General features: G+C 44.9%; 1 protein-coding gene across 1 annotated transcript in view; it reads right to left on the minus strand.

Annotated features, from left to right (window-relative positions):
* Positions 1-930: 930 nt before the first annotated feature.
* Positions 931-20,868, minus strand: part of DOP1B (DOP1 leucine zipper like protein B) — a 120,339-nt gene continuing 100,401 nt past the window's right edge. The window contains exons 27-37 of the mRNA XM_025380961.1: positions 16,758-16,902; positions 16,101-16,180; positions 15,171-15,280; positions 14,900-15,046; positions 12,920-12,981; positions 11,971-12,099; positions 6,493-6,629; positions 5,826-5,881; positions 5,431-5,592; positions 2,994-3,123; positions 931-1,880 (exon numbers count right to left, since the gene is read on the minus strand). Of these exons, the coding sequence (XP_025236746.1) occupies positions 1,629-1,880; positions 2,994-3,123; positions 5,431-5,592; positions 5,826-5,881; positions 6,493-6,629; positions 11,971-12,099; positions 12,920-12,981; positions 14,900-15,046; positions 15,171-15,280; positions 16,101-16,180; positions 16,758-16,902 (1,410 nt within the window). The 3' untranslated portion in view covers positions 931-1,628. The remainder of the gene's footprint in view (positions 1,881-2,993; positions 3,124-5,430; positions 5,593-5,825; positions 5,882-6,492; positions 6,630-11,970; positions 12,100-12,919; positions 12,982-14,899; positions 15,047-15,170; positions 15,281-16,100; positions 16,181-16,757; positions 16,903-20,868) is intronic.

Here is a 20,868-nt window from a genome sequence, read left to right on the forward strand (position 1 = left end):
TTTTTTTTTTTTTTTTTTTTTTTTTTTTTTTTTTTTTTTTTTTTTTTGAGACGGAGTCTCGCTGTGCTCCCAGGCTGGAGTGCAGTGGCGCAATCTCGGCTCACTGCAAGCTCCGCCTCCCGGGTTCACGCCATTCTCCCGCCTCAGCCTCCCAAGTAGCTGAGACTACAGGCGCCCGCCACGTCGCCCGGCTAATTTTTTGTATTTTTAGTAGAGACGGGGTTTCACCATGTTAGCCAGGATGGTCTCGATCTCCTGACCTCGTGATCCACCCGCCTCGGCCTCCCAAAGTGCTGGGACTACAGGCTTGAGCCACCGCGCCCGGCCTGGCCCATTCTGTTTAGAAATATATTTTAAACGTTTAGGGGGAAAAAAGAAAAAAAAAAAAAAGAACAGAACAGAACGTGCTGTCAGAAATTTAAAACCCTGTACTTATGTTGTTAAACTGTGCAAACGTGATTTTTCTTTTTTTTTTTTTGAGATGGAGTTTCACCCTTGTTGCCCAGGCTGGAGTGCAATGGTGCGATCTTGGTTCACGGCAACCTCCACCTCCCGGGTTCAAGAGATTCTTTGGCCTCAGCCTCCTGAGTAGCTGGGATTACAGGCATGCACCATCATGCCCAGCTAATTTTGTATTTTTAGTAGAGACGGGATTTCTCCATGTTGCTCAGGCTGGTCTTGAACTCCTGACCTCAGATGATCTGCCCACCTTGGCCTCCCAAAGTGCTTGGATTACGGGCATGAGCCACCATGCCCGGCAAACATGTAATTTTTAATGTGTGAGGGTTGAATTCATTGGGGTTATCTTTGAATACATTGAGGTTACCTTACCTCTGCTGAATGGGTAAGGGGCAATTATTGTCCTTGGAAAACAATGTATTTTAGTTTTAAAATGGAGTACCAAAATAAGCACTTCAAAGGACATTTGTGTGAAAGATTAAAAATAACATTCTTTTAATAAGTTTAAATTTTAGAGAAATATACTAAGACCCATATAACTGCTTCAACAAAGAAAACAACTTCTTCATTATCTTTATACTTCACATTACAAATTTTGTGCTACTGTTAGATGATATATTAATTTTATTTTCATTACATAAATTGAGGAAGAAATGCAGAATCAGATTCAAATATATTACAAGGCATTAAGGGAGGTGTGTCCTGTTGCTGAATAGCAAATTGGCTGAAATCTACTTTCTTTCTTTTTTTTTTTTTTTTTGAGATGGTCTCATTCTGTCACCCAGCTGGAGTGCTGCAGTGGCGCGATCTCAGCTCACTGCAGCCTCCACCTCCTGGGATCAAGCAATTCTGTGCCTCAGCCTCCCAAGCAGCTGGGATTACAGGCACCGCCACCACACCCAACTAATTTTTGTATTTTTAGTAGAGACAGGGGCTCACCATGTTGGTCAGGCTGGTCTCGAACTCCTGACCTCATGTGATCTGCCTGCCTTGGCCTCCCAAAGTAATGAGATTACAGGTGTAAGCCACCGCACCTAGCCTGAAATCTATTTTCAAAATGGAAATAGGCTTGTTTAAAAGCGCTATCCTGCCTTCTTTCTTCTTTAGAATATAACCTGGTTTTCAGTAAAGTACCAATACATGGATTAAACATATTCTCTCTCACGTGGTTAACATTCTGGATGTTCCAGAAAATCATATTCGATGCATTCTTCCAGTTGCTTTAAGACCCTTGAGCTATCTGTGACAGGAAAGTCCAAGAATGGAGCTCCTGGGGTATCAGCAGGCAGCTGTCTTTGGGTTTTAAATGCACAGTTTAGAGTCATGAAGAATGGCATCAACTGCCTGATGCTGGAAACAGAATGTTGGCGCAGAAGCGGGAACTCAGTCTTCATGGTGATCTCATCAGAGCTACTGATTTCCTGCAGAAGAAACAAACCCATAGCAATGATACGGTTTTACTGAGGGCTTTAGATGGCTGGGAAGCACATGCATGTGGCAAAACCTAAGAAATAAGGTCCTTTTTTTTTTTTTTTGAGACAGAGTCTTGCTCTGTCGCCCAGGCTGGAGTGCAGCAGCGTGATCTCGGCTCACTGCAACCTCTGCCTCCAGGGTTCAAGCAATTCTCCTGCTTCAGCTTCCTGAGTAGCTGGGATTACAGGTACCCGTCACCATGCCCAGCTAATTTTTGTATTTTTGTAAAGATGGAGTTTCACCATGTTCGCCAGGTTGGTCTCGAACTCCTGACCTCTGGTGATCTGCCCGCCTTGGCCTCCCAAAGTGCTGGGATTACCAGCCTCGTGAATATAATTTTTAAAAAGAAAAGCAGGCTGGGCACAGTGGCTGTCACCTGTAATCCCAGCACTTCAGGAGGCTGAGGCAGGCAGATCACCTGAGGTCAGGAGTTCGAGACCACCCTGACCAATATGGTGAAAACCTGTCTCTACTAAAAACACAAAAATTAGCCCCAAGTGTGGTGGCACGTGCCTGTAGTTCCAACTACTCAGGAAGCTGAGGTGCGAGAATTGCTTGAACCTGGGAGGTGGAGGTTGCAGTGAACTGAGATCCCCCACTGCACTCCAGTCTGGGCAACAGAGTGAGACTTCATCTCAAAAAAAAAAAAAAAACAACCCAAAAACCAAAAAACAAAAATTAGCCGGACATGGTGGCATGTGCCTGTAGTTCCAGCTATTCCAGAGGCTGACAGGAGAATCGCTTGAAACCAGGAAGCTGAGGTTGCAGTGACCTGAGATTGCGCCACTGCACTCCAGCCTGGGCAACAGTGAGATTCCATCTCAAAACAAAACAAAACAAAAACGAAATTAGCCAGGTGTGGTGGCACATTCCTGTAATCCCAGCTACTCAGGAAGCTGAAGCAGGAGAATCACTTGAACCTGGGAGGTGGAGGTTGCAGTAAACCAAGACCACACCATTGCACTCCAACCTGGGTGGCCGAGTGAAACTCTGCCTCAAAAAAAAAAAATAAATGAATAAAATAAATAAATAAAAATAAAAGAGAAAAGAAAAGCACTTACCCCAAACTTTAATTTTAGAAGTTCTAGAATCTTGACAGTGTGGGGTTTGCATTCTTGGTGATTCTCCTCTATATCCGACAGGAAGGCAGGGTCCTCTGTGTCCACTTCTGGAATAAATGCCCACCTATAACTGCGGGGAACAAACAGAAGGTCAGGACTGCTGGTAAGAGCCCTTCAATGTCATTAAAATTAGTTTTACTAAGATATCATCCACATACTGTATCTATTTAATATGGACAACTCAATGCCTTTTATTATATTCATAGAGTTGCATGTCTATTATCACAATCAATTTTAGAGTATTTCATTACCCCAAAAAGAAATCCTGCCCCGCTCAGCCATCACCACCCCAACCCCCTATGCCCTTGAGACCCAGGCACCCACTAATCCACACTCTGTCTCATCGTGGACATTCCATATGAGCAGAATCACACACTATGTGTTCCCTTGTTTTGGCTTTCACTTAGCATCATATTTTCCAGGTTCATCCAGGTTCCAGCGTGTCTCAGTTCTTCAATTCTTTTCACTGCTGAACCGTATTCCAGAGAATGGGTATGTCACGTTATCTATCTGTTCATCAGCTGACAGCCGTTTGGGTTTTCTCCACTTTTTGCCTATTATAAATAACGCTGCTATGCACATTCGCATATATCAGAACCCAGTTTTTTTTTTTTTTTTTTTTTTTGAGACAGAGTCTCGCTCTGTTGCCCAGGCTGGAGTGCAGTGGTGCAATCTTGGCTCACTGCAACCTCTGCCTCCCAGGTTCAGGCAATTCTCTGCCTCAGCCTCCTAAAGTGCTGGGATTACAGGCGTGAGCCACTGCGCCCAGCCTCCACTTTTTTTGGTTTGTTTGTTTTTTGAGACGGAGTTTCGCTCTTTCTCCCAAACTGGAGTGCAGTTGTACGATCTTGGTTCACCACAACCTCTGCCTTCGGTTTCAAGCAGTTCTCCTGCCTCAGCCTCCCGAGTAGCTGGGATTACAGGCGTACGACCCCACGCCTGGCTAATTTTGTATTTTTAGTAGAGACGAGGTTTCTCCATATTGGTCGGGCTGGTCTCAAACTCCCGACCTCAGGTGATCTACCCGCCTTGGCCTCCCAAAGTGCTGGGATTACAGGCATAAGCCACCGTGCCCGGCCTAATTTTTGTATTTTTAGTAGAGACAGGGTTTCACCAGGTTGGCCAGGATGGTCTTGAACTCCTGGCCTCAAGTGATCCACCCACCTTGGCTTCCCAAAGTACTGGGATTACAGGCATGAGCCACTGTACCCGGCCTAATTTTTGTGTTTCTAGTAGAGACAGGGTTTTGCCATATTGGTCAGGCTGGTCTCAAACTCCCAACCTCTCAGGTGATCCACCTGCCTCAGCCTCCTAAAGTGCTAGTATTACAGGTGTGAGACACCACATCCGGCCCGAACCTGCTTTTTAAAACCTAAAAGACTTCCTTTTGTGGAACAGCTTTAGGTTCACAGCCAAATGGAGCAGAAAGTACAGTTCCTGTATATCCCATCCCTACACACATACAAGCCTGCCGTATTATTGACATCCTGCACCACAGCGGTACATTTGTTAAAACTGAAGAACCTCTACTGACTCACCATTATCCCCCCAAGTCCAGAGTTTACATCAGGGTTCACTCTTGGTGGTGTACATTGTATGGCTTTGGAGAAACGGACAATGACATGGATCTACCATTATAGCTCCGTATGCAATAATTTTACTGCCCTAAAAATCCTCTGTGCTTCACCCATCCATCCCTGCCTCCCTCTCCCCAACCCCTGGCGACCACTGATTCTTTTTACTGTCTCCACAGTTTTGCCTTTTCCAGAATGTCACATGGTTGGAATCATACAGTGTGTAGCCTTTTCAGTCTGGCTTCTTTCACTTAGCAATGTGCATTTAAGAGAACCCACTCTTTAACCACAAACATTTCTATATGCTTACTCTCTTTGTGGGGGTAGGAGAGAGAGAAATAGCCTCTGGGGCTGGTCATGAAATTAAACAAATGAGCAGCTGTGCTAAGCCTGCAGGAAACATAAGCCTAAGGGGCAAAGTGAATCGGAGATGGCAGGCTCCAAATAAAGGCATTCTTATCTAACTAAACAGACAAAAAGGTCTACACAAAGGCGGTGAGGACCACCAGTGGGTAAGCCCTGTTTTATAAGCATTCAGTAGCAAAAACCACACACACACACACACACACACACACACACACACACCATAGAAACACATTCATAAACACTCCTATGAGCCAAATTTGCAGAGCCACAGATGTTGCAAGTAATCTGAAACTCGGTATTCCGAGCTGGCTCAGCTGTCACTAGAAACCCAGATGGTGGTTTCCCATAAACTGTACATGAAAAGCAAGTGAAAGTGCTTAAAAGGAAAAAACAAAATCTCCTGCTTCAAAAAGGACACATGATCCTATCTGACTTACATTTGAAATAATGGCATCTTGTCAGGTGGAAAAGAAAGCGCTGTGTCCAAGAATTTGCAAGCTGATAAATACAAGATGAGTTCACTCTGGGGTATCTCCCCCACTGAATGTCCATTTGCATCCGGGACTGAACCTTTCGTTCTGTTTACTTTGTTGTTGCTTCTGTAAATTTGCAAAGAAACGCTTGTTATAAATTCATTCAGAGCTGTTATAGTCCATTCACCTATGACATGTCCCTCAGAATAATTTTCCTTTTAAGAAATGTTTGGAATAGCTGGTCCTTTCACAAGTACTTCAAGAAAACAGCATTTAACATTAGATAACCATACATCTAAAGTGATGTCCTTTAATCGTGACCATCTTTTCCTCCTGTGCACAGATCTTGTACTGCTTACCTCAATGACTCATCTTCGTCTTTTAGATCTTCTTCAAGCTGTGTGAATGTCTGAATCTGAAAACAAAAAAAGCATTCAAGTTACTATCTGAGAGAGACTAAACCTATCCAAATTTTTTTTTCTTACTTATTTTAAAAAATCGATTAATTTATGAATGAATGAATAAGATGGGGTCTTACTCTGTCACCCAGTCTGGAGCACAATGGTACAATCATGGCTCACTGCAGGCTCAATCTTCTGCAGATGTAACTTCCCACCATGCCTAACTAATTTTCGTATTTTTTTGTAGACAAGGAGTTTCATCATGTAGCCCAGGTTAGTCTCGAACTCCTGGGCTCAAGTGATCCATCCACCTTGGCGTCCCAAAGTGCTGGGATTATAGGCATAAGCTACCACGCCTGGCCCAAATTTATAGTATATAAAAAAAACTAGTAAATATTATCCAATGGTACAAGTTAGTTGGAATTACTGACAGGGTGAGAGATCAAATATGATCATAGGGTAAAATATTCTCTATTTAACCAAGAGCTAACCATGTGCTACCAACCTGATTAAAAATAACTTTTAGATAAAATGGGATAGATATGAAATAGTATGTTATATGTTACCGAAAAAGCATTTTAAAAAGCTCCAACCTTGCTTTCAAACTTACAATACTTGTACTCACCAATTCAGAGACCATTATTGGCCACAATGAAGTCAAATGCTGAGGAGATATTCTTAGCAGCAAAACTCTGAAAAAAAGAAACATCTGAGCAGCAACTGTGGATGTCTGTCCGACTCTGAGATTGTCTGTCAGGCGTTCTAAGGAGAGAAGATTTTAGAGATGTCACACAAATATGCAGTTTAAGGTTTCTTATCAGACAAAGAAAAATAAAATTGTGACTGTTCTGACATTCTGGTAAGAACCCAGTGTAAGGAATGAGTGTTACAGGCCAGGCTCAGTGGCTCGCGCTGTAATCCCAGCACTTTGGGAGGCCGAGGCAGGCAGATAACAAGGTAAGGAGATCGAGACCAGCCTGGCCAATATGGTGAAACCCCGTCTCTACTAAAAATACAAAAATTAATTGGGCGTGGTGGTGGGTGCCTGTAGTCCCAGCTACTTGAGAGGGTGAGGCAGAAGAATCGCTTTAACCTGGGAGGTAGAGGTTGCAGTGAGCCAAGATCACACCACTGCACTCCAGCCGGGGTGACAGAGTGAGACTCCATTTCGAAAAAAAAAAGAATGTTGGTGATGCTTTTGTGCAACTAGTCTACCCCAGCCCTCGTCTTTGTGAAATACAGCAGTTCATGGCTCTTGCCAAACCTCAAAGGAAATGATTCCCATGGGCTGTCCCCCTGCCACAGCTGAGTAGAAAGACATGAATATCTGTCACCAGAAATTCATTGGATGACCAACGGCCACTTAAAATGTTCTTTTAAGAATATGAATGAGGAGACACAGAAACCAAGCAGCCCATGGTGAGGGATGGATTTACACAATCATATGGACTGGCTGGCAGACAACACCGTATTTTGGGGGTGGTAGGTGGGAAGTGGAGCAAGTAAATATAATCGATTTATTCAGCAAGGTTTAAACTTGCTGGCCATGACAAAAACTTTAATCCCTATGGAGGGAAAAGTGTTTCAAATAACTCTCTAGCCCCTAACACTTCCCTGCTTCTCCCCTGAAATGGTAGTTTGTAGAATGAGACTTTTTTTTTTCTCTCATAGCTTAAGGTTTCCTAGGAATGTAACAAATTGCTACAGCAAACAGCTAAATGGTAGGCATGCTAGCTAAGATCAGTTGTAGTACATTAGAACATTAGTATATTAGTAATAAACTTTTCTTTTTTTTTTTTTTGAGATGGAGTCTCACTGTGTTGCCCAGGCTACAGGGCAGCGGAGCAGTCTCTGCTCACTGCAACCTCCGCCTCCCAGGTTCAAGCAATTATCCTGCCTCCATCCAGAGTAGTTGGGATTATAGGTGTCTGCCACTATGCCCGGCTAATTTTTTGTATTTTTAGTAGAGACAGGGTCTCACCATGTTGGCCAGGCTGGTCTTGAACTCCTGACCTCAGATAATCCACCTGACTTGGACTCCCAAAGTGCTGGGATTACAGGTGTGAGCTGCCATGCTCGGTCAGTTTTTTTTTTTTCCTTCTTTTTTCTTTTGTTTTTTTTTTTGAGATGGAATCTTGCTTTGTCACTCATGCTGGAGTACAGTGGTGTGATCTCAGCTCACTGCAGCCTCTGCCTCCTGGGTTCACACGATTCTTATGCCTCAGCCTCCCGAGTAGCTGGGATTATAGGCACCTGCCACTATACCCAGCTAATTTTTGGTATTTTCAGTAGAGATGGGGTTTCACCATGTTGGCCACACTGGTCTCGAACTCCTAACCTCAGATGATCTGCCCTCCTTGGCTTCCCAAAGTGCTGGGATTACAGGCGTGAGCCACCGTGCCCGGCTTTGACCTTTCTTTTTTGTGGTAAGAGCACCTAAAATCTACTCAAGGTCTTGGCAAATTCCCAGTACATATGCAGTGTTATTAATGACAGTCCTCATGTTGTACATGCCTTCTCTAGACGTACTGATCCTACATAATTGCACCTTCGTACCCTTTCACCTACACCTTCCCAGCCGCCGAAGACATGAGACTGCTGCCACTCTGAGCCGAGATGTACAGAGCTGCTCAGCTCCCACCCGTGCACCACCTTCTCCTCTGCTACTTGATGGTGCGACAGTGTCCGGGGAAAAGGACCCCAAACGGTATTCCAGGAGAGAAGCGTTAGAAATTCTCCACTCCTGCTGCTTCTTTTATTTTTTTTTTTTTTTGAAATGGAGTCTCTCTCACTCTGTCACCCAGGCTGGAGTGCAGTGGCGTGATCTCGGTTGATTGCAACCTCCACCTCCAGGGTACAAGCAATTCTCCTACCTCAGCCTCCCGAGTAGCTGGGATTACAGGCACCTGCCACCATGCTTGGCTAATTTCTTGTATTTTTAGTAGAGGTGGGGTTTCACCATGTTGGCCAGGCTGGTCTTGAACTCCTGACCTCAAGTGATCTGCCCACTTCGGCCTCCCAAGGTGCTGGGATTACAGGCCACTGTGCCCAGCCTCCTGCCTCTTTTAATTAGGCCCAGACTATTTACTATGGGACACGTCTTGGGAGCTTCTGGATGCATCCACCTCTCTGAGGCAGATGTGGGCATCATCCCTCCACAGGGCATCTCCAGGCAAGTTCAGTGTCCTCCAACTCTGCCAGAGGACACCCTGAGTGCCATCAACCCAGGACTCAGCGGGGCTGGGCCTACCAACAGACGTCCTGGGGACAACAACATGTAGGAAAGTGCTCCGTAAACTGTCAGTTCATCAAAAATGAAAATGGGGCAAAAGGCTTATTTTTTAAAAAACGTATAGTATTTCTAGAAATACAGCACTTGAGCTATCCAAAATGAAGCGTATTTATTTAGAAATTCTTCTTTCCCGGCCAGGCACAGCGGCTCACGCCTGTAATCCCAGCACTTTGGGAGGCCGAGGCAGGTGGATCACTTGAGGTCAGGAGTTCGAGACCAGCCTGGCCATCATGGTGAAACCCCGTCTCTATTAAAAATACAAAAATAAGCTGGGCATGGCGGCGGGTGCCTGTCATCCCAGCTACTGGGAGGCTGAGGCAGGAGAATCACTAGAACCTAGGAAGCGGAAGTTGCAGTGAGACAAGATTGTGCCACTGCACTCCAGCCTGGGCAACGGAGTTAGACTCTGTTCCCCCACCCCCAAAAAAAAAAAATTTCTCTTTCCCAAGAGCTCAAAACCTATCTCTGTTTTAGGTCAGCATTCTGCTGACTTTATTATATATATGAATATACAATATAAGCAAGTATATTACACGTTATATAGTATAATATTTAATATTACTATTTATGGAATTAGTTATTACAATCATGTCAATATAATACAAATATAATAATTACAGGTTATAATGTCATATAATTATATAACATTAATATATCATGTAAAACATGTTATATATGCATGTTATATATATACGGTGCGATATATATGTATATTCTATTATATTGCCCTTGCTTGCTCCCTCTCAGAGAAATAATTTCTCAGAATTGCTGTTTAAACTCTACCATGGTCAAATTCTCCACACCCCTGTTTGAGCATGACTGTTGTCTATGTTTGAGCATGACTGTTGTCTATCTTTTTATTTTTTTGGTTCTAGCTTCTATACACCTAATGCTGTCTCCTTAGCTATCTGGGCCTCCTCCCAAATTTGAGAGGAGTGTGAGATGGGGTAGAAAGAAGGAACAGGGCTGGGCGCGGTGGCTCATGCCTGTAATCCCAGCACTTTGGGAGGCCAAGGCGGGCGGATCACCTGAGATCAGGAGTTTGAGACCAGCCTGGCCAACATGGTAAAACCCCGTCTCTACTAAAAAAAAACCACAAAAATTAGCCGGGCATGGTGGTGGGTGTCTGTGATCCCAACTACCTGGGAGGTTGAGGCAGGAGAATCACTTGAACCTGGGAGGCGGAGGTTGCAATAAGGCGAGATTGTGCCACTGCACTCCAGCCTGGGTGACAGAGGGAGACCCTGGCTCAAAACGAAAACAAAAACAAAACAGAATGTCAACTTTGCCACCTGAACATTTTATGAGAAGGAAAAAAAACAAAAACAAAAAAGAAAACCCTGACAATCATGTATAATACGATGATGTCGGCAGTAATAATAACAATTTATTATTATTATTATTTTTGTGTGATGGATTCTCTCTCTGTCGCCCAGGCTGGAGTGCAGTGGCACGATCTCGGCTCAGCGCAACCTCTGCCTACCAGGTTCAAGTGATTCTCCTGCTTCAGCATCCCCAGTAGCTGGGATTACAGGCGTGAGTCACCACACCAGGCTAATTTTTGTATTTTTAGTAGAGACGGGGTTTCACCACACTGGGCAGGCTGATGTCAAATTTCTGACCTCAAGTGATCCACCCGCCTTGGCCTCTGAAAGTGCTGGGATTACAGGTAGGTATGAGCCACTGTGCCCAGCCAGCAATAAATTATTTTTGATGCAGTCAAAGAATATAGTGGGGATGAAGAAAAAAATTGTTAAGGAAAAATTAGATCCTTCTCCAAAATCTTGCCCCTTCCCTGGCCTCAACTGAAGGTGCTGATTAAGGGAGTACTATAAACACCAAGTATCTTGACTGCAGGAGGACTCTAGCAAGAGATAGTGCTGAGGAAGTATTATTCCTATACTGTAGTCAGGCTTTTAAAAACTAATAAAAATTAATAACACTGTAATTGATTTTATTAGGTATTTATTTAGAGACAGAGTTTTGCTCTTGTTGCCCAGGCTGGAGTGCAGTGGCGCAATCTTGGCTCACTGCAACCTTGGTCTCCTGGGTTCAAGTGATTCTCCTGCCTCAGCCTCCCAGGTAGCTGCAATTACAGGTGTAATTGCAAGTAGCTCCCAAGTAGCTGCAAATACAGGCACCATGCCTGGCTAATTTTGTATTTTTAGTAGAGACGGGGTTTCACTATGTTGGTCAGGCTGGTCTCGAATTCCTGACCTCAAGTCATCCACCCACCTGAGCCTCCCAAAGTGCTGGGATTATAGGCATGAACCACTGTACCTGGCTTATAATTGATTTTAAAATAAAGTTTCAGATTTACCAATATACTTCTGAAGTTCTATAACTCTGCAGAATACTTGTTTTAACACGTGGTAATCATGCCAAAGCACGCAGTAGACCCCTCTAGTACTTAATCATCTCAGCCCCTCATGGGTCTATCTGTATGCGGCGGGGTGAGGGCAGGTCAGCTGTTGCTGTGGTTTGAATGTTTGTCCTGTCCAAAATGCATGCTGAAATTTTATTGTAAATGTAGTATTACTGGGAAGTGCGGCCTTTAAGAGGTGATTAGGCCACATCATGGATGGGATTGGTACTGTAATAAAAGGGCAGGTCAGCCCCGTCTTGCTCTTTTGCCTTTCCACCTTCTGCCACGGGATGTCGCAGCAAGAAGGCCCTTGCCAGATGCCAGCCCTGAATATAGGACTTCTCAGCCTCCAGAACTGTGAGGCAATAAATTTCTGTTTTTATAAATTCCCCAGTCTCAGGTATCCTGTTATAGCAGCATAAAACAGACTAAGACAGCTGTCTTACCTTGTATCAGTGGAAGGTAAAGGTGGTATTGATCAAGTTCTCCACTGAAGACAGCAAAAGCCTGGCGTTTTAACAGCATGGCTTTCTGTTCAAAACTTGAGAATAGTTTCAAAGAACTGCTCTGCATGTCTAGAATAAATACAGCAAATATGTTTTACTTAGTAAGAAAACCACAATTGGAGGTAAGTGATGGGAAATTCATACTAGCGTAATTCTGTATTCCCTGGTGAAAAATAATGATCTTTATTAAGTAAGGACATGAGATTATTGTTCCCATGTATATTTAAAAAAATACTTCTCTTTTTATTTCTTATTTGAGACAGGATCTCATTGCCCAGGCTGGAGTGCAGTGGTGGGATCAGCTCATTGCAGCCTTGACCTCCTGGGTTGAAGTGATCCTCCTGCCTCAGTCTCCCAAGTAGCTGGGACTACAGGTGTGTGCCACCATGCCCGGTTTTTTTGTAGAGATGGGGTTTCACTATGTTGTCCAGGCTGATCTTGAACCCCTGGGCTCAAATGATCTGCCCACCTCAGCCACTCAAAGTGCTGGGATTACAGGTGTGAGCCACTGTGCCCAGCCAATACTTATTTCTTTAATGATACTTAATGATAGTGCATGAGAAGGGATCTGAGGTGTAGAAAAGTCCTCCTAGTAAATTATGGAAATTACTTTCAGCACAAATGTCGAGATGTGAAGCTAGATGCTTTCAGCAGTATTTCTCCACTAAAAACTATGAAAAAGGTTGTCACGGCATTCTTGTCAATAAATTGCAACTGGAAAAGACTCATTTATTTAGTTCTGCCATATTATGAACATCACATTACAGTCTTTGTGGCTTAGACAGCACCATAAAAGTATGAGTAGGGTTCGGAAAGACATGATAAACGCTGGTTCTATTGGTATTGATCCTATCAAGTGTGAGTTATGCAAAAGTAACACAGAACTTACTCATTAAATCCTTAAACATTGTTTTCTCATGAGTCAAAAGATGGTCAATAATGGACTTCCAACTGGATATTAAAGAAAGCAAAATCAATTAAATTTGCAGTGGATGATAGTTTGATTCAAAACATTAAAAAAACAACATACCCTCTTAAGATATATTAAAAACTGCTTTCTGTGCCAGGTGCAGTGGTTCACGCCTATAATCCCAGCACTTTGGGAGGCCGAGGTGGGTGGATCACCTGAGGTTGGGAGTTCGAGACCAGCCTGAGCAACATGGAGAAACCCCATCGCTACTAAAAATACAAAAGTAGCAGGGCGTGGTGGCGCATGCCTGTAATCCCAGCTATTCGGGAGGCTGAGGCAGGAGAATCGCTTGAGCCTGGGAGGTGGAGGTTGCGGTGAGCCGAGATTGTGCCACTGCACTCTAGCCTGGGCAACAAGAGCGAAACTCCATCCCAAAAACAAACAAACTGCTTTCTGAAAAGAAGTTAGTGATAGAAATAAATAGTTTACATATAAAAGAAAGCTACACTAAAGCTTTTCATTTATAACCCTAACATAGGGAATGAATAATGACTTTTTCCAGTTTACCACAAAGAAACAAATTGACAAGGCACTCTGGCTTTTTCAAGGGTTATTCTTAAATATGTTCATACAGGATGATATTCACCCAGTTGTGTTGATGAAAAGAGTGGGGCAGTGAAGACAAATACCACCCTTAGCTCTTCTTTCCAAATGGGCTACCCCAGCAGAGCAACAAGATCACATGGAGGGAGGCCACAGGGCCACCAGCAGCCCTCTGGGGGTGGCCATGCTTTCATGCCATACAAAAAGGTTCCCAATCTCTACCCTCTATCGCTGAGCCTTCCTGTCATTAATAAAGGAGTAGCTTTCTTTCTGGTTATTTTCAGACAGGGCCCAGGGTCTTGCGCTGTCGCCCAGGCTGGAGTGCAGTGGCACAATCACAGCCTACTGCAGCCTCAACCTCCTGGGCTCAAGTGATCCTCCTGCCTCAGGCTTCCATGTAGCTGGGACCACAGGCATATGCCAGCATGCCTGGCTAATTTTTTTTTGATTTTTTTTTTTTTGGTAGAGATGGGGTTTCACTTTGTTGCCCAGGCTGGTCTCCAACTCCTGGGCTCAAGCAATCCTCCTGCGTACGCCTCCCCAAATGTTGGATTACAGGTATGAGTCACCATGCCCAGTCCTGAGTGATTTTCTTGATCTCAGGAAAAGGCCCAGGAGCACATCTTGCATCTGAGTCTCAGTGGATCTCTGCCTGGCTACTGCAAGATCTCAGTAAGAACTTGTGAAGTATTCAGCCGAGAAGTGGGGTAAAGACACCCCCAGGGTCACCCAGTGGGCTCTATCATCTTAACACTGGCCAATTACTTTGTGATTACAAGACAAAGCAGTATTAGACAGAACAAGTATCACTGGAACCCCAGGTTATGCTGTTTATTTATTTGAGATGGAGTTTTACTCTTGTTGCCCAGGCTGGAGTGCGGTGGTGGGATCTTGACTCACTGCAAACTTCACCTCCCAGGTTCAAGCAATTCTCATACCTCAGCCTCCCGAGTAGCTGGGACTACAGGCGTGCGCTGTCATGCCTGGCTAATTTTTGAATTTTTTAGTAGAGACAGGGTTTTGCCATGTTGGCCAGGCTGGTCTCGAACTCCTGGGCTCAGGTGATCCACCCACCTTAGCCTCCCAAAATGCTGGGATTGTAGGTGTGAGCCACCATGCCCAGCCAAGAAATAACATGCTCTCTGAATTAAGTGAAATTCCTCTTTGTACTTTAAAAGACTTAATCTCTTTCCCGTGAACCACATGGTCAACATGTGAGCCTGTGACAGGGACGTCCTGTTATCTAGGGTGATGCTATGGTTCTGCTTCTATTTCAGGAATGAGAATTATGTAAACCAAAACACTGTTTCCACCTGAGGATCCAGAGCACATTGTTATCAGGACAGCATCTCTTACTGAACACAAGAAGTATCCATCTGAAAGAAAGCAGGGTCGAGAAACAGTTCCAGGACCTCCTTCCGCCAGGCTCGTTTGGTGTAGGCATAGCCACTCAGGGAGCTCAGCAGCTGAGCGCCAGCCCGGAAGCTGGGAGCATTGTAGGCACTGAGTGGGAGTGGGAAGAAAGAAGGGTCAAGGTCAAGGACTGTGCAAGGAAAACCACTGGATTCATTTCTCAAGACATATTTTTCTGCATATGGGTGGGAAGAAATGGCGACGATGACGTTACCTGTGGTTGCGTAAGTATGGAAAAACATAGTAAAGCAGACGGGAGATTAACGGCACAGCTTTCTCCTTCTCGTCACTTCGATAAACCATGTCCAGGAGGGAAGCCAGTACCTAAAAGAACAAGACCCTAAGAAAACAGAAACTGGCTGGGCGTGGTGGCTCACACCTGTAATCCCAGCACTTTGGGAGGCTGAGGTGGGTGGTCACTTGAGGTTGGGAGTTTGAGACCAGGCCGGCCAACATGGTGAAACCTCATCTCTACTAAAAATACAAAAATTAGCCAGGTCCTGTAATCCCAGCTACTCAGGAGGCTGAGGCAGGAGAACTGCTTGAACCCAGGAGGCAGAGGTTGCAGTGAGCCGAGATCACGCCACTGCACTCTAGCCTGAGTGCAGACTCCAGAGCGAGACTCCATCTCAAAAAAAGAAAACAGAAAGAAAAAAAAAAAAGAAAGAAATCAGAAACCCTCGGAAGCAAGCGACAGTAAGAAGTGCAGTCATGGCCGGGTGTGGTGGCTCACGCCTGTAATCCCAGAACTTTGGGAGTCCAAGGTGGGTGGATCACGAGGTCAGGAGATTGAGACCATCCTGGCCAACACAGTGAAACCCCATCTCTACTAAAATACAAAAAATTAGCTGGGCGTGGTGGTGTGCACCTGTAGTCCCAGCTACTCAGGAGGCTGAGGCAGGGGAATCACTTGAACCCGGGAGGCGGAGGTTGCAGTGAGCCGAGATTGCGCCACTGCACTCCAGCCTGGCAACAGAGCAAGACTCTCCACGGTGCAGCTTGAGGCCAATGCTGCCTGATGGATGAGCTCACCTGGGAGGGTGCAGCCCACGCTCACTGGCACCTGAGAATGAACAAATGTCTTTGCAACAACTTGTGACAGCACTTATTTCCATAAAGGATGACAGGTCAGGTGTGTATTTACCTCTGCCAGGAGAGAGAGGGCTTGCACGCTGTACACGGAAGGGGCGGATGAAGACACCATTGCTGAAGTTGCAGCAGCATCTGTGAACAGAAAGAGGCATTTGTGTGTTAACTATGATGGATGGGTCACCATTTACTGTCCCCAAAAGCACTGCATGAATGTGAGCCATCAGCTCCCACCTTTCACACCAATTGTGTCCATATGACTCAGGTACTCCTCTCTGTTAACATTCAACATTTATTTATTTATTTATTTATTTATTTGAGAAGAGTCTCACCCTGTCGCCCAGGTTGGAGTGCAGTGGTGTGATTTCAGCTCACTGCAGCCTCCACCTCCCAGGTTTAAGCAATTCTCCTGCCTCATCTTTCCGAATAACTGGGACTACAGGCATGTGCCACCATGCCTGGCTAATTTTTGTATTTTTAGTAGAGACGGGGTTTTGCCATGTTGGCCAGGCTGGTCTCAAACTCCTGGCCTCAAGCGATCCTCCCGCTTTGGTCTCCCAAAGTGCTGGGATTACAGGAGTGAGCCACGGCATCCAGCCTATCTTAAATACTTTCTTTCTTTTTGTGGTGAGAACACTCAAGATCTCTCTTAAGGAAAAGCTAGAACCACCCGCTGACCAGAAGCACCATCCGCTGACCCGTCTCCACTTACCATATAGGTCCTCCTCAACATCAGATTCTTCTAGAGAGGCCTGAGGTTGGGCCTTCACTTCCAGATTTCTGCTTAGCCAGCTGGTTTGCTCCAAGGAAGAGCCAGCAATGTTCCCCACAGCTTCTAGGATTTTCTGAGTGATTTCCTGAGAATAATCAGGAGGACGGGGAAAGGAAGTTAAATAAGGAAAAGAATGTTAAGTGCCTAAAACAGCACTGTCCAATAGAAATAAAATGCAGGCAACTGTGAGCATATATGTAACATTAAGCTTTCTAGGAGCCACATTAAAGGTAAAAATAAACAGTTAAATTAATAATATAGGCTGGGTGTGGTGGCTCATGCCTGTACTCCCAGCACTTTGGGAGGCTGAGGCTGAGGCAGGGGGATCCCTTGAAGTCAGGAGTTCGAGACCATCCTGGCCAACATGGTGAAACCCGGAGTCTACTAAAAAAAAATACAAAAATTAGCTGGGCGCGATGCCACATGTCTGCAGTCCCACCTACTCGGGAGGCTTAGACAAGAGAATTGCTTGATCCCGGGACACAGAGGCTGCAGTGAGCCGAGATCATGCCATTGCACTCCAGCCTGGATGACAGAGTGAGACTCCGTTTCAAAAAAAAAAAAATTAATAATATATTTTATTTAACCCAATATATACAAAATATTATCAACATGCACTCAATATAAAAATTATTAATAGGCTGGGCATGGTGGCTCATGCCTATAATCCCAGCACTTTGGGAGGCTGAGGTGGGCGGATCACCTGAGGTCAGGCGTTTGAGACCAGCCTGACCAACATGGTGAAACCCTGTCTCTAGCAAAAATACAAAATTAGGTGAGTGTGGTGGTGTGTGCCTGTAATCCCAACTACTTTGGAGGCTGAGGCAGGAGAATTGCTTGAACCTGGGAGGTGGAGGTTACAGTGAGCCTAGATCGTGCCATTGCATTCCAGCCTGGGCAACAGGAGCAAAACTTTGTCTCAAAAAGAAAAAACAAAAACAAAAACTATTAATGAGATTTTGCATTCTCTTTTGTGTGTGCCCTAAGTCTGAAATCCAATGCGTATTTTGCACTTACAGCACATTCAATTCAGACTACCACGTTTTTTTTTTTTTTTTTGGGAGGTAGTGGGCAGGACAGGGTCTTTCTCTGTCAGCCAGACTGGAGTGCAGTGGTGCAATCAAGACTCACTGCGGCTGGGCGTGGTGGCTCATGCCTGTAATTCCAGCAGTTTGGGAGGCTGAGGCAGGTGGATCACAAGGTCAAGAGATCGAGACCATCATGGCCAACATGGTGAAACCCTGTCTCTACTAAAAATACAAAAATTAGCTGGGCATGGTGGGGTGTGCCTGTAATCCCAGCTACTTGGGAGGCTGAGGCAGGAGAAATGCTTGAACCCAGGTGGCAGAGATTGCGATGAGGCAAGATAGCGCCACTGCACTCTAGCCTGGTGACAGAGTGTTGCACGAAGTCAGGGACCCCAAACAGAGGGACCGGCTGGAGCCGCGGCAGAGGGACATAAATCGTGAAGATTTCATTTTAATATGGACATTTATCAGTTCCCAAATAATACTTGTATAATTTCTTATGCCTGTCTTTACTTTAATCTCTTAATCCTTTTATCTTCGTAAGCTGAGGATGGACGTCTCCTCAGGACCACTGTGATAATTGTGTTAACTGTACAAATTGATTGTAAAACATGTGTGTTTGAACAATATGAAATCAGTGCACCTTGAAAAAGAACAGAATAGCAGTGATTTTTAGGCAACAAGGGAAGACAACCATAAGATCTGACTGCCTGCAGAGTCGGGCAAAAACAGCTATATTTTTCTTCTTGCAGAGAGCCTATAAATGGATGTGCAAGTAGGAGAGATATTGCTAAATTCTTTTCCTAGCAAGGAATATTAATATTAATACCTGGGAAAGGAATGCTTTCCTGGGGGGAGGTCTATAAATGGCCACTCTGGGAGTGTCTGTCTTATGCGGTTGAGATAAAGACTGAGATACGCCCTGGTCTCCTGCAGTAGCCTCAGGCTTATTAGGGTGGGGAAAAACTCCACCCTGGTAAATCTGTGGTCAGACTGGTTCTCTGCTTTGGAACCCTGTTTTCTGTTAAGATGTTTATCAAGATAATACGTGCACTGCTGAACATAGACCCTTATCACTAGTTCTGCTTTTGCCCTTTCCCTTGTGATCTTTGTTGGATCCTTATCAGTAGTTCTGCTTTTGCTCTTTGTCCTGTTATCTCAGAAGCATGTGATCTCTGTTAGACCCTTATTAGTAGTTCTGCTTTTTGCCCTTTGTCCTGTTACCTCAGAAGCATGTGATCTCTGTTAGACCCTTATTAGTAGTTCTGCTTTTTGCCCTTTGAAGCATGTGATCTTTGTATGTACTCCCTGTTCTTACACTCTCTCCCTTTTTGAAACCCTTAATAAAAACTTGCTGGTTTTGAGGCTTGGGTGGGCATCACAGTCCTACCGATATGTGATGTCACCCCCGGTGGCCCAACTATAAAATTTCTCTCTTTATACTATCTCTCTTTACTTATCAGCTGGCCAACACTTATGGAAAACAGAAGAACCTACGTTGAAATACTGGGGGTGGGTTCCCCCAATAACAGAGCAAGACTCCATCTCAAAAAAATAAAAATAAAAAAGACTGACTGCAGCCTCGACCTCCTGGGCTCAAGCCATCCTCAGGCTCCCAGGTAGCTGGGACTACAGGTGCATGCCACCACATCTGGATAATTTTTAAATTTCTTGTAGAGACGAGGTCTCCCTATGTTGCCTAGACTGTAGACTAGACACACTTCAAGTGCTTAACAGCCATCTGTGGCTAATGGCTACTATACTGGCCAATGTAGGTAAAATATACAGAGATTGCAAGTCATCGCAGCATGTCATGAAAAAGCCATAAATTGTATTCAGTGGTTTGGCTTTCTGGTTTATCTAGGACCACGGGTTCTTCCTAGAAATGCATCTTTCAATAATATAACAAGAAATAAAGGTCAATAAGTTAAACTGACTCAGTGGGGTAAAGTGAGGAGTCATCCACTCTCAGAAGTATGATCAGTAAAGAATCTGGTTAGTAGCTAGAGAGACAAACTTGAAGCTGGCTTCTGAGCCAGTGTCATCAGCTAAGAGTGGCTATAATCCTTGACATCTGAGAATTTTATAATCCTGATCTCAACTGTGCCACAAGGTTCCCAGGCTCAGCAGTTGTGTTGAGGCGTGAAGCAGGGCACACCTGCCTGCTGGGTGGGTGCGCTCGAGGGAACAGGCTAATCGGCTAACTTAGGCAGGGCTGGGTGTGAAGGGCAGAAGGAAAGTCAGGAAAAGGGTTTAGGGGCTTAGAGGAGTTCCTGTAAGGACTGATGAAAGCACTGAGTGGATGAGTGTGATATTGTGGAAATGTTTTTGGCCTTTCTCCCCATTTCCCAGCTATAACTCCTAAATTCCTTGGATTCTCCAAAGTAATATGTGTCTTTTTGTATGCTACTGAGATGGCTGTGGCTGCGGACCCCCAGATAACTTCAGCTCCCCAACCTCCAGGAAGGGGAGAAGGGTTAAAGGTTAAATTGATCAGCAATGACCAATGATTTAATCCATCATGCCTATGTAATGAAGCTTCCACAAACCCCAAAGTAACTGGGTTTGAATGAGCTTCTGGATGGCTAAACATGTGGAGGTTCCTAGAGGGTGGTGCCCAAGGAGGGCATGGAAGCTCCGTGCCCCTTCCCAAGTCCCTTGCCTAATCATCGATTCATCTGTATCCTTTTTTTTTTTTGAGACAGAGTCTCGCCCTGTCGCCCAGGCTGGAGTGCAGTGGCCGGATCTCAACTCACTGCAAGCTCCGCCTCCCAGGTTTACACCATTCTCCTGCCTCAGCCTCCTGAGTAGCTGGGACTACAGGCACCCACCACCTCGCCCGGCTAGTTTTTTGTATTTTTTAGTAGAGACAGGGTTTCACCGTGTTAGCCAGGATGGTCTCAATCTCCTGACCTCGTGATTCGCCCGGCCTCCCAAAGTGCTGGGATTACAGGCTTGAGCCACCGCGCCCGGCCCATCTGTATCCTTTCTAATCTCCTTTATAATAAACTGGTCAGCCAGGT

Source organism: Theropithecus gelada, chromosome 3 (genome assembly GCF_003255815.1).
Source record: "Theropithecus gelada isolate Dixy chromosome 3, Tgel_1.0, whole genome shotgun sequence".
NCBI lineage: Eukaryota > Metazoa > Chordata > Mammalia > Primates > Cercopithecidae > Theropithecus > Theropithecus gelada.